At 34.1% G+C, this 14,672-nt stretch overlaps 1 protein-coding gene across 2 annotated transcripts in view; it reads left to right on the forward strand.

The window, feature by feature from the left end:
• MIB1 (mindbomb E3 ubiquitin protein ligase 1) overlaps window positions 1–14,127 on the forward strand; it is a 133,989-nt gene extending 119,862 nt beyond the window's left edge. For both annotated transcript variants that reach the window (XM_027576776.2, XM_027576777.2), the window contains exons 19-21: window positions 2,850–2,963; window positions 4,187–4,287; window positions 7,582–14,127. In XM_027576776.2, coding sequence (XP_027432577.1) covers window positions 2,850–2,963; window positions 4,187–4,287; window positions 7,582–7,722 — 356 coding nt within the window. In that variant the 3' untranslated portion in view covers window positions 7,723–14,127. The remainder of the gene's footprint in view (window positions 1–2,849; window positions 2,964–4,186; window positions 4,288–7,581) is intronic.
• The last annotated feature ends 545 nt before the right edge of the window (window positions 14,128–14,672 follow it).

Here is a 14,672-nt window from a genome sequence, read left to right on the forward strand (position 1 = left end):
TCATGATCTTGGGGTTCTCGGTGGGGAGGCTCCCTGCTCACTGGGGAGTCTGCTTCTCTCTTACCCTGTGTCCCTCCCCCCAACTCCCCGCTCATGCTCTCTCTCTCAAATAAAATTTTTTTCTGACTTATTTTTAATTTTTTATTGTTATGTTAATCACCATACATTACATCATTAGTTTTTGATGTAGTGTTCCATGATTCATTGTTTGTGCATAACACCCAGCGTTCCATTCAATACATGCCCTCTTTAATACCCATCACCAGGCTAACCCATCCCTCACCCCCCTCCCCTCTAGAACCCTCAGTTTGTTTTTCAGAGTCCATCGTCTCTCATGGTTCATCTCCCCCTCCAACTTCAAATAAAATTAAAAAAAAAATAGTTCAGTCAGTAGGTACTGATTTTCAATATAATATCTAATACACAAATTGTATGATAGATTAATCTCACTGGCATAGATTTGCTTTAAGCCTTGGTGGTTTTTCATTCTGATAGGCAGCTCATTGACTAAAGAAAGGATCAAGGTTTCCTCCTGTAACATTCTCCTCAAGTAATTGTTTTTGTTTTCCAAAGACTACTATAATGGCTATTATCAACTGTAAGAGGGCTTGTGGATTTCTGATTTAAGTAAAAAGAGCTCAGGTTACTTAAGTTTCCATGGTCTAGGGGCTAGCAAACTTTTTCTGTAAAGGGTCAAATAATAAATATTTTTGACTCTGTGGGCCATGTGGTTTCTGTAGTAACTACTTAAAACTCTTTCCTATTACTTACCTATGCCATTATAGTGCAAAAACCACCATAGACAATATGTCTACGAATAGGCAGGATTGATTTCATTAACACTTTATTTACAAAAACAGGTACCTGGGGGCGCCTGGGTGGCTCACTCTGTTAAGCATCTGACTCTTGATCTCAGTTCAGGTCTTGATCTGAGGATTGTGAGATCAAGGACTGCACATTGGGTGTGGAGCCTACGTTTAAAAAAAAAAAAATGTGAGCAAAAACAGGCACCTGGTTGGGTTTGGCCTGGAGGCTTAGTTTGCTGACCTCTGTCCTGGACCTACAGAGACTTGAAAGCTGGTTATAATGAGTAGTTGATAATATAGATTTTCAAGCCTTACTGCAGTACTTTCTCCAGAGTTTCCCAAAGTTTTTACATTGTTTTTGCATTCACATGTAACAAGAGTAGCAGCTAACTTTTATTAAGCTTTTACCTCCGACCAGACATTTTTTTTTTAAGGGAGAGAGAGAGCGTGAGCACCAGGGGAGGGGCAGAGGGAAAGAGAGAATCTTAAGCAGTCTCCACACCTAGCACGGAGCTGGACGTGGGGCTTGATCTCACGACCCTGAGATCATGACCTGAGTCAAAATCAAGATTCGGACCCTTAACCCACTGAGCCACCCAGGTGCCCCAGACATTTTAGTCTCTTTTAGAGTGTTGCCTCATTTATCTTCACAACAGCCCTAAGAAGTAGATTGTTTTCTCCATCGTACAGACACATTGTTAAGCATTTATTTGCTAGGGAGGATGAAATTGAGGTGGAAAATGCCTCTCTCTCAAGGAATGGACAGTGAAGCACTTAGTCCATTACCTACATCCCAGTAATATTAAGCAGAGTATTGGAACCTTGACGAGTATAAAATAGTGCCTTGACAGGCCAGAAGAAGGAGAGATTGTATCTGTTTTGGAGGGAAGGAAGAAACATTTTATAGAAGCAGTGTAACAACCTAACTTAATAATTAAAAGAATTTGAGATATTTGTGGTTATATATTATACAGTGAGACACTTAAATTAATCCTTTAAATTTAAGAAAAAATCTGCCCTCAGATTTAAGACAAATCCCAAATGCGATTTCTACTAGCATTAGCTCCTACCTAGTGCATCATGCATAAGCCAGCATCAGGCCCATCTCTGTTTAGGCCTTGACATGAGGTCGGCCTTGATAACCCTTCTCTGTCCACTGGCATAAGTACCATTAGGAGTATGTGCCCTGTCTTGTCCACGTCAGTGGTTTTGTGCTTTGTTAAGTTTAGTGCCTGATCATAAATTATCCCTGGATATCTGTCACAATTGTCATTTATTTTCCATGTTTTTGAAATGATAAAGACACTTGGTACATAGACTAAGATATGGAGTATACTTTCATAGTAAATGCTAATGGGAAAGGATATATTGAAGAGCTGTATGTTATTTTGTAATTAATTAACAACTTTAGATGTAGAATTAACAATCCACAACCTGTAATTGTGCCTAGGCATTTCTTCTTTGGGATGGGAGAGCATTCCTCTGATATATAAATATTAGAAAGTCCATTATGACACCTATCTGATGTTTTCTTGACTGCTATATTAGAAAAGTAGTTACTAAACAGTGTCCTTATTATAGTACATCAGTTTGCTAGAAAGAGAAGGAAGAGAATTCTTCAGCATATTTTAGGAATTTTAAGGATAAGCTATTTACAATAGAAAGTACATTTAGAAAATTTTGAGTAACCTTTTAATTCTATATTAGTTGAAACTTATGAAAAGTATATTTCTCCTTTATTCTCAAGCCTTAAGATCTTGAAATATTTTTAATTAAAAAAAAACAGAAAAATCCCTTTCACAATTTATTCTACTGTATTAGAAAACGTCATTATTTTCATAACAATGGGCTCTCTCTTCTAGAGGCTGCCTATGGAGAATACACATTCATAGGTCGATAACATTTTAAGAAGGTAGAATCGTGTATTCATAGAACTTTAATGTTTATTTCAGTGTGCGATTTAAGTTATAAAGATGAGCAGAGAAGGGCAATCCTCTTGTTTGTGTTGTCTCTTGTGAGAAGTATCCAATTGCTCTTTTGCAGACTGCGCTAGTCTGATGAAGAAGTGTGTGCAGTGTCGGGCAGTAGTTGAACGAAGAGTGCCTTTCATTATGTGTTGTGGAGGGAAAAGTTCCGAAGATGCCACTGATGACAGCTGTGAGTGTATTTTTTTGAGCTTTTCTTACTTTGTTTTCTTGTTGGGACTTGAAAGTGCTGAAGATCTCGTCTCATATGTAGTAAAGCATAGGGTATGTGACCCAAATCTACAGAGGAACAGGTGGGATTTGCTCTTGTTACAGGAAACTTGAAATTATATTTTTCTAGCTTACACTAGGATTATAGAACTTGAAGCATTTGCCTTTTAAGAAACCTCCATGTATGACATAAAGAAAATTGTTGTACTCTTGCTTAAAGAAACAGCATATTACAAATTATTTTTTCAGTTACGCAAGTATTAACACCTCATTCCTTTATGTAGCAGGTTTTACCTAATGCATGTCAGTATTTTACAGAATAGTATTTATTTGGGACAGAGTAACTGTAGATAATACTGAAGTATAACTCAGTGATGAAAGATGAAAAGTAAATGATTTACTTTCAACTTTTTTAATCCTATAGCTGTATAAAATATTTTTCATCTTTGCACTAGATATAAGCTTAGATGGTATCTTTGATTTCTTTGCTCTGTGTACACATGAGGAAGAACATTAGTGTTACCATTTTTGCCCAGGGCTTTTTGTCTTTATCACCAATAGAGTAGAATAAAAATCCCAGGGACAAATAAACTAGAGTTAAAAGAGTAAAAATCCAGAGAGTAGTAAAAGTTGACATAAAAAATTTCCCTCCGTTTAGCAGACGCAGTGATCACAGCTTTTAGTTTATGGAGTTCCTCATCTTGGATCAGTAACGAGGGTTGGGCAGAGAGGAAGGAGCCTAGGTTTTTGTGTATTCTCATAAACATCATCTAAGAGACTATGATTATTGCTGCCAAAACTGGCTAAAAAGTGCTGTGCTGCCTACATTCTTGGGTTCGTACAATGCAGGAGCAGAGAAAACAAGCATAAAATGTATTTGTGAGCTTGCCAAAGGAAGCAAGTAGTACCTCGGAAAACCTAAAAGTCTGTGTGTAGATTGTTGTCTAGCCGAGTTAAATATAATTAGAAGATAATGTGCAAAACTATTTCTTTCTGAAGATTATAAATGAAGGAGTATAATACGAATGTTACTGCTATGTCTGTTGTCCATGAATGAGAAAAATTTTTAAAGAGGATTCTAGTAGTAGTCTTGCATTTTTAATAAAGCCATAGTAATTTTAGAAATGAAAAGTCATTATTATGTCAAAACAATCATAACATTAAAATATTTTATTTATATTATAGCAAGTGGAAATATTCCAGTGTTACAAAAGGACAAGGATAATACCAATGTCAATGCAGACGTGCAGAAGTTGCAACAGCAGTTACAGGACATTAAAGAGCAGGTAATAATGATTTCTTTTTGGTAAATGATGATTCCAAGAATGGCATTTAATATTTTTCTATAAGACTACTAGTGTTTTGTGTAGTAATCGTGGTTCATATTAGGGTATCAATTGTAGTATTTGAATATTTGCAAAAGGTAATATTCAAAGATCTTATCAGGCACTTTCCAAAATAAACACACGGATGACCAATTAAACATGAAAAATGCTCAACCAGGTTAGTAATCAAGAAATGAAAATTAGGGCGCCTGGCTGGCTCAGTCAGTAGAGCATGTGACTCTTGATCTCGGGGTCGTGAGTTTGGGCCCCGCTTTGGGCATAGCACTTACATTAAAAAAAGAAGAAATGAAAATTAAAACTACAGTTTGGTGCCTTTTCCCACCTACCTGACTGCATGGAAAACTCAGTGTTAGAATATGTAGCAGCCGTAACTCACATACTACTGATGGGAATATAAATTAGTAAAAACACTTTGGAAAAGTTTGTCGTCATAATCATATAACTAAACAGGATATTGTTTGGGGATGCAAACTAGGAAAAAATTGTACAGATGTTGTTTAAAACCAGGGGTAGTGGTTTTCTTGGCTGGGGTGACCAGAAGGGAGCACAAGGGACGTTTCTTTATAGGGAAATATATAAAGTGCCAATTACATACATCTGATCAGTTTGTGAACTTTTATCGAACTGTACATTTATGATTTGTACACATTTCTGTATAGATGTGATACTTAGGTAGAAAGTAGAATATATATTCTCTCTCACTCCCTCACACACCATAAAGAAAAGCAAAAGAAAGAAAAATGCAATATTTAGAACAGTAGGTATCAGTGAGGGGTAGATGGAAAGGATTTGGGAGGATGTATGGAGCGGCTTCAAAAGAAAGGATAGCATTCCATCCTTTAAACTTGTTCTTCATATCTTATACATGCCAACAGAAGTACTCTTTTATCTACTCCATATTTAATAGCAGCAACAGTAAAATAAAGAAGTTAGTTAAAACTTATTACATATGTGGTAAGTAAGAAAGTCTTTCCGCCACACACCCTCCCCTTTATCATTTGACCCAGCAATTAAATAGGATCCAAAGGATTGAGAAGCAGAGGGTGTTATTTCTTTAGTTTGGGTATCACATCAGTGTTGCCGTGCAGTTGTTAATCATCACTCTTGTCTTTTCTGTTGATTTTATAAAAAAGTAACATAGTCAATAAATAATGAGTCAGAATAACTGATGACCTTTGTGATACAGTAATATGGTAGCTACGGTAATTTAGAATTAAACATATATAGTTACTAGGAATTTAAACACCCATCTGAAAAGATGAAAACTCTATTACTAAGCTAGTTTTTCTTTTGAAATCTCGCACCTAGTAACACCACTTACTGTATAGCGAATAAGTAAAGATAAACATAGATTTGCCAGTTCTTATGTAGGAACATAAAAATAGGAATATATTTAGCTCATTCTAATATAAAATAGAACATTTCAAAAATCTTGAAGCTCCTTAGAATCTCCTTTCCTTTCCCATAAGACACTTATAGAAAGGTAAACTGATTTTTGAATATGTCTTCTCTGAAAAGCATTTCATCTCCTAATGGTGAATTAAAATTGTTCTTAAAATGAATAATGGCACTTTTTGAGCCCTATTATGTATCCTTAAAAATTCAGCTTTACCTTTATCCAAGTTTAGCACTCCAAAGAAGTTTCTTCTCCCTTAAATAATCTTCATAACCATATTGCATCACTAAAATATTTAAACAGTTACAGGAAAATTCATTTTCTGAGGATTGATGGATGGGATTTCTTGTAGGGACCCCTTCAAGGTTACCAAGACAAAGAAGCTGAATAACCCTTTAAAAAAAATTTTTTTAAGGATTTTTTAAATTTATTTATTAGAGAGAGAGAGCATAAGCAGGGGAAGCAGCAGGCAGAGCAAGAAACAGGCTCCCCAATGAGGAGGGAGCCCGATGCAGGACTCGATCCCAGGACCCTGGGATCATGACCCATGCCAAAGGCAGACACTTAACCAACTGAGCCACCCAGACGCCCCTCCTTTTTAAATTTTAAATCTCCAGTCTTTCTGTTACCCCAATGTAATTTCATGTGGTATTAAGATATATTAATCTCAAAGTAACTTAACCTAGGCTGTGCAGATGTGTTTACTTTTGGAAATAAGAGTTATTAATTGACTGCATATAACTCTTGAAAATTTAAGGGAAAAGAAACTATTTTAATGGCACTAAAAGGCTGGTTTGGCTTTTTAAAATTAAAAAAATATATAATTTTCTACAACTTGGTTTCTCAAACTTTAAGATAGATAAATGTGAAAATTTTCTTCAGGAGGCTGTGGTTAACAATTTAGATTACATTTCCTTCCCCCTCCCTACCACAATGATCCCTGGTATAGTCGAAGTTGGTAACGACATTTTCATATAGGCCTTAGGCCTAGTTTATTAATCTAGACATTCTGTTTTAGTTATTTCATTTCTGTGTAATTTGGGAAAAGATATAATTCAGAATGAAGTATTGTGATATATTAAGGTAAAATATATTTTTATAAAGTGTAAAATGTGTTTTTGTGAATGAATATCTGCTTTCCTAGAGTGTTTTCACAAAAGTATACCTAACATACTTCTAAATTTTTCTGAGTTAATGAAGTTAACATTTATTAGTATGTAACTAAAGCTAATTGTTTTTAACCTAAGGGGATTCTACATTGATAGTAATCCAGTGAAGCATGTTTCAGAGCAAGAGCTCGGCCACAGAACCCCAGTTCACATTGTGGCCTGCTGTGGGGAAGTGTTTAGCGCCATGAAGCCTCAGTTTCCTCGTTTTTAAAGTGGGAGCGATAATAGGGCTGAGATTGTGTCATAGCGTGTGGCGTGTATTTTTAGGGACATCGCTACGCTGCTCCCCCTCTCCAATAGGCCTGATAGATTGTCATGTTTTCATAAAAGAGCAGCATAGTACCCAGAGTTGGGGAATCTGACTCAGACTGAATGTGGCTATTTTTATCCTTTTCCTGTTAGATTTTGGCATTTGCATTTTTTGTTTTATATAGTATTTATTTTAGGTTGTGCATTTGATACAGTCCTGACAGTACAACCAGTATTTCTGTTTTATAGGGATGACATTTTAACTGTTTAAAATTTTTAAAATTAAAAAAATTTTTTTAAATTTTAGAGCAACAAAAGATTGAAACAGCAAAAGAAAATGATGTTACAAAGTTGTTACATGTTACAGTTTCAAAATGTAAAATGTCTCAGCATTTACTACTTTGTTATCTCACATTCCAGACCATGTGCCCTGTGTGTTTGGATCGTCTGAAGAATATGATTTTCCTCTGTGGCCATGGAACGTGCCAGCTCTGTGGAGACCGAATGAGTGAATGTCCTATTTGTCGCAAGGCTATTGAACGAAGGATTCTTTTGTATTAATTAAGAAACTCTGTTTTCTTAGCTGAAGTATTTGGTCATGAGCTCTTAGTAATCTGTTAAGCTAGGTGGAGGTTCTAATGAATTAATTTTTAATATCATAGTTTCTTTCCTAGAGTGTGATTAGACTGTAAATGTGCCAGAACAAAAAACCTCTACAAGACGGTGTTTGAAGTTATGTTTTTTGTTTTTGTTTCTTTTAATTTGAAACATAAATCCATGTAATTCATAGGTAATTTACTTGTCACTTCTAAGGGGAAAATCCCTTAAGGATCTGTTATTTTTGTTTTTATTGCATCTTTTCTTATAGTTTATAAATTGTTAGACCTCGAGAAATGTAGTTCCTTATGATCAGCTATCCTTCAGTTTATCATGATTTTACACATTGGGTTGACACAGGTACTCAGACCAGTCATGCATCAAATGAACGGGACAAGTCAAACCATTAGGTCACATGTGTTAAATGACAAAATTATAATACGTTTTACATAGTTAATACTGAAGAGAGGATTATCTTTTTAAGATAAAAAGTTTTGCAAATGATTGATTCTGAATTCTTAAATGGAAGCATGGAATGAGAGAGTAGTGACTTTGCATTTAGCTTAATTTCTAGATTTAAAAGGAAGATTGTTTAACTTGAATCAAATTTCCAGTTTCATGATGATTGACATGAAAAAGAAAAACAAGCAATCATAGTGGGGAACAGAAGTGGGGGAAGTGGCCAATAAATGAGTACCTATTAACTGACCGTTAACAGTTGCCTTTCATATATATTAATCTATACACTGTTCTTTTTACCAGCCTTTAAAAAAAAAAAAAGTCTGTGAAAAGTGTACCTCAGTTTTCTCTGTGGTTACTTATCCAGGCTTGATCTGACCAGTGAAATAATGTTGCCCTTTTTGGGCTTCTGAGGTTCCATGTAGCTTTTCTCATGTACTGAATAGTACCCCAGTGATCTGAGAAGGATAACGCATTGTCCCAAGGCAGCAATCTTTTTCTTGTCCGTATCTGTTTAATTCTGATAGTGATACTGGTTCTATCTTCACCATAACACCTACTTCCATTTTCTTTCAGTTGCTAAGGTTTGTTGTAAAGAAAACACTCTCTTTATACCTACAGGTGAAGATATTATTTAAATTGCCAACAGTATCCAAGACATAGTAAGTAACCTAATAATAAATACTTACTTTAGAAAGAGTGACCAGGACATTTACAGAAATATGTCTAATTACCTGTAGTTTTTTGTTTTTTTGTTTTTTTCACTCTGATTCTAGAGCATCTGATCATTTTCCCTCCTTTGAATGAGTAGTCTTACTCTGTCTAGGATGAATCTACATATAAATAAGTGTTTTGGGGTCATTGCTGCTAGATTATAAAAATATCAGCTGTTTACAGTGGTATCTACTATATACTGTGTATAAGCTTATTCCTAAGGCTGTAGTTATCTGGTAGTTTTTTTCCTTTCTTTAATTCTGGTTCTTCTTTCTTTTTGTTTGTTTTTTGGGGGGGTTTTTTTTGAGGGTTTTTTTTGTTGTTATGACAACTAAATTTAAGAATATTCCTGGCAATTTAACGGCTGCTGCCTTTGCAAGTCCTGGTGAAAACAGTAGTGAGCTTTGCTGGCTGATTTTGTAGTGTTGGTAATTCTATATCTGTGTTTAGCTAAATAACTTAGGATTTAGAACAGTAAAATTTTTATAAATTTTAAATTTGAAAATTTATATAGATTCAGTTATCTAATAAAAGGGCCACTGAGGCTATTTTTTAAGCCATATTTTAAAGTTATAGGGAGAACATCTGACATGATGTTCACTTAAATAGATTATTTTCTTTCAGATTTGAAAATAGTGAAAGTCGGGATTTTTTTTCTTCCATGCCATAGGCTGCCCATCTCTTTTCCACTAGATCAGCTGGAGAGGAGGAAACACCTGGCTGACTTGTGCATGGTTTGGCCACCCAGTAAATTCTGTAGTCTAGAGCTCTGCTTTACTTAAATCCTTTTTGTCTTTGGAGCTTGCAGTGCTTAAACTTACATCCCTAAAAGGCAATTTCATTTTCCAGACTAGTTTATTTCTTCTACATTAAAAATACAATAAACACAAACTATTACAAAAAGTCATAAGGTCACTATGATTATAATGCTGTATACTTGTGGATTTTTCTTTGTACCACTTTGAAATCTGTTTAATGAATAGAAGGTGTTTCTCTGTTCATGTTTTCAAGCATCTGAAAAATTATTTTAAATTTATTTTGTGTTTGTGAGCAAGAGTAAGATTAAGAACCGAGTTGTTTAAGTGACTTCCTTCTAATTCTGTGAAATTGCTACCTCTTAATGTCTCTCAGCAGCACTTTCCCAGTTAGATATGGTTCCTTCTCATCAGCTCATCATCATGTGCCTCAGAAGAGTTTTTACTTTTCCTAGAATCATTAAAAAAACATAACAGACATTCATTCAAAAATTTATTGGGCCTCAGGGGCTAGATACACAACATTGAAAAAAATGGTCAGCATCTTAGCACACACAGAATCTATCATGCAGCAGTTATACATTTGAAGAAATCGGTAGTCAAGAAGGGATCCAAAGGTACTAATAACATTTCTTCCTAATGTTTCAGAAGAGTTGTCATTTGGATTCCCTCTCTGTACCCCCTCACTCCTACCACATTTTCTCCTCTAAGACTAAGCTTTGTTGCCTGAAACACACAGAACTTACCAGATGGTGCTATTCTACTCGTTTTGGTTCACATAATTTAACATTCTTACTGCTTATACTATATATGTATTTAATTTTGTTGGGAGGCAGAAGGCTTTTCAAGAGATCATTTTGTGTTAGTGTAGGAATAGTATATTAGACAAATGTTTAGTTTAGCTGGCCAAATCATAATTAGACAAGATGTTTGTAATTTTAAACATTGCAAATTGACCAGCTAGTTACTGAGACATAAAATTAATTGATGATGTTGAAAATAGCATTCTTAAATTTGTATCTTTGATGGCTTTAGCCTGTAAGAGCATTTTAGCATACTGAAATGCATGCTGCTTAAGATTTGTCCAATTCAAATTTCAAAGCTTGCTGGGTCATGTTCTTGTTTATTAGGAATTTTGGGCCCTTTTTGACTAGGAGTTAGTTACGCTTATGAACCAAGAGACTTAGTGATGTGGTAGGATAGGGAAACAGTAAGGAATTGCAACAAGAAAGAAAGAAAAGTCAGTGTTTGAATTTAGAGAAAAAAGGGGTTTAAGAAAATCATGTAGATTTCATCAAAGCTGTAAGCAGAGTATACTTGATTGAATGATAAAAAAAGACCCTTCAACCAGTTTTTAGTGTTGTTTAATTGACAATTGCTTTGTAAACTATATGGTTTAATACATCTGGCTTTAAAAAAAGTCCAAAGGAAAAGCACCTATCCTGTCAGAGTCTCTAAAATGATACAGTAATAATTTGTGTAAAAATTGAATTTTTGGAATAGAATTTTTTTTGCATTTTTTTATTGTAAAAACACTTAACATGAAATTTACCATCTTTAAGTGTACAGGTCGGTAGTGTTAAGTATATTCATGTTATTAAATGGCTATCCAGAACTTTCTCGCCTTGCAGAACTGAAACTCTATTATACACATTGAACAACTCCCTTTCTCCCCCCAGTGGAACAGAATTTTGATTAAATATAAATCAAGAAACAACCTGAATTTTCTTAATAGTTTGTGTCTGCAAGATTTAAAGTCATGGCCAACATTAAGTTCCTAAGATTTGGGGGATGACAGAATTTCTTCCCTTCATCCCAACTGTTATAAATCATAATTGGGTTGGGGTTAATTGTCTGTTAATTGGAAGGATTTGTTACTTCATTTGGAGCCCGGCGGCGGGGGGGATTTCCAACATTAGAATTAGGTTAGCTTTGAATCTGTAGTGAATGGGGAAGGTAATAGATTTTCACAGATTATGTGTGCCTTGTCAAAAATGTCAGTTGTCTTTAAGTCTTCTTGTAACGGTCTCAAAATATTTTTTTTCTCTCAAAAACGCAACCTAATTTTATTTTCTTGAATATTATGATAGGAATGCTTACTGATATTACTTGATAATCATATGATAGCCTTGGAACTTTTATATATATATATATATATATATATATATATATATAAGTTCCAAACTTATATATATATGTTTTATATATATATGAAACTATAGCAGTATTAATAATCACCGTTGTACTTCTTTAAAACATTAAATTTGAGGAAAAACTATTTAATGCTGTCTCATGTGTACATTGCTTTGCTGTAGTGAGGGGGAAAATTCTTTAGATTGAGACTCAGTTTACTGATAAATGGTTACTAGAGGATGAAACTAAAGTATGAAAATATGAACGAGTTAGTGGAGCTGATGAATTAAAATTGTAGGTTGCTACATTGGCATTTTCTACCTCCTTTTCTGTCAGAGTATTACTTTTCCAGCTTTTATTCTTTTTTGTGACTAAGGAAGAGGTGGGAACCCGAGGTTCAAATTGAAATTTTTGTGTTGTTGAGGATTTAAGCAGCAGGTACAGGAAGGGTGACTTGCCACATCAATTTGGTGCGTAAATCCATAACGACAGGTGGTGACTGACATGTACAAAATGTGTAAGAAAGATAATATTGCTGAATGTTTTACTTTTCCTGTACAGTCTACATGACTTTGTTTCATAAATGTGACTTCTTTCCTCCCAAATGCAAAATGGTCCTATAATTTTCTATAAAATAAACAAATATGCCGTTTTGTCTAAAATCTGTAATTTCAGGAAGCTATTGAAAGTTCTGACTCAGGGCTTTGTAACAGTTTAAGCAATTGTTAATTATATTTTGGAAAGTCCATCTACATAATTTTTCAGTGCCTTGAAAGAATTATTAACTTGGCAACACTACTAAAACTTTATAGAAGGCTGTGTTTAGTGTGGGTGTATCATCACACACACGTTTATAAGGCGTATTGCTCAGCTTGTGTAATAGCAATACTGCATGTGTGCTGGGTTTGGGTAATTCTTTAAAGGAAGTTTTCTAGATTTGCACTTGATATTTGTTTTTCAAATCAAAAAACTGATTATTTATGGCCATGACACTGTTACCAGAAAAGTAATTCTATAAGTCATTATGCAAAGTCATGTATAAGTAGCATCTGGGAAGAAGAGCTAGGGTTCATACAGTTTGCTATTTTAATATGAAAGGAGGATCTGTTTGGTAAACACAGATTGTCTTCCCCTCATGAAAAAAAGACTTTTTGTTCAAGTGATTCAGTTTAAAAACATTTTTTTAAAGGAAATCATGGATTGCATGTTCTTAATGCTAGTCTTACTTAGCCTGAATCCACAAAATTGTTTTTCTGTTAATTTCAGTATTCTTGTCATTCTAAATACAGTATATTCAGTGTGATAGGAAACAGTTTAATTGACGCATAGCAGTGTTTTGCTTTGTATTTTTTCCAGTGTTTTTTAGCTCCCACTTGATTAAAAGTCTTGCTCGTGAATATAGTTTGTATGGCAAATGATTCTTGCTTATTAGCTTTTGTTAAAAAAACACTTAGCAAGAGCTAAGCTTTTAAAAATAAATGCAAACATTTACCATTAATAAAACTTACAATGTAATATTATATAATGCTTTTCTCTGATCTTTTGAAAGTATTCTTTATATGAATTTTTATTTTTAAGATATTTGAAAACATATCTCAATATATCAAATCCATTATTGGAAAGGAAATTATCATGTCTTTGAGAAACAAGTTACATACATCTCCAACTCAGTATAGGACATGGGTGCCCACATCTAGAAGATTGTCATTACAATTGTTTACATTTAAGGTACCTCTATCTAAAGGGCCAAAGAAGCTTTTCATATTTTAACACCTCACACTCTTTCAGGATATTGTGAAAGTAGTCTGAATAGGATAAATTTGATAGAAAATCAGTCAACCAGTCAGGAGGACACAACTTTTTCTATAAAATGTTTATTCCTCTCCATAATTCAGATGTAGATTTCATTTTCAAAAGATAGACATTTTAAAGCAATGATTTATTTGGCTTTTTTAGTGTTTTGTGACTAAATCAGTAATTGAATGGTTTGGAGTTATTTTATTTCTCAAGTTAATAGAAGCAGTTATTTGTCATTATTGAGAGGTTGTCTGGTTCTAGTTCAAAAGATTCAGTATGTGTATCTGGAATGTTTAAGAGGAAAACCATCTGAAACAAAATCTTTTAATTGTTTCTTTGAAAAAAACGTGTATTCCAACTTTAAAATTGTGATTTTTGGATAACCTCTAACTAACTGTATTTCTGTTGCTGTAAAATTAGTTATTTCATGGCAATATTTTTTATTAAATTGAAACTGTATAGGTTTTTAAAATAAAGACATTTTAGAAAATCTGATTTATATTTTTTATCATTGACAGTTATTCATCCTTCACAGAAGTTAAAATTATGTGTTAGTCTTAGAGTGTAGCATTTCCCAAACTTACTGACAGGGAAAACTTTTAAATGGTGCATTACAGAGTAGTGATAGTTTATAAGATAGAATGAAGGCATGGATTAAAGTAGAACACCAAAAATTATTTCAGGTAATTGCTGAAGAATGATCATTTGGCAAAGTTTTTTTTTTTCCTTTAAAAACAAAACTAGTTGATAAACTCATTTTGTTAAACAAACAGAAAAAAACCTTAAAAGCATAATATGAAAAGGGTAAGACAAGATCTGGAATGGAGCCCATTGATCACTGAGTTGATGACATATCAGTGAGACTGTTAGGTAATGCTGCCTTTGCACTGATGCTCTAATCAAATGTAATGTGTTCATGCTTTAGGTTCCTCTTCATATCAGGTCCCTTGCATTCTCAAATATGGCAGCCTTCTAAAAGGCTGATTTTCAAGTCAAATATTCTTTACTTTTCATATAGTTAAGAGTATTACCCTCCCTTCCTGTCTCTCTTCTTCC

The sequence above is a fragment of the Zalophus californianus genome, chromosome 14, assembly GCF_009762305.2.
Source record: "Zalophus californianus isolate mZalCal1 chromosome 14, mZalCal1.pri.v2, whole genome shotgun sequence".
In the NCBI taxonomy this organism is placed as follows: domain Eukaryota; kingdom Metazoa; phylum Chordata; class Mammalia; order Carnivora; family Otariidae; genus Zalophus; species Zalophus californianus.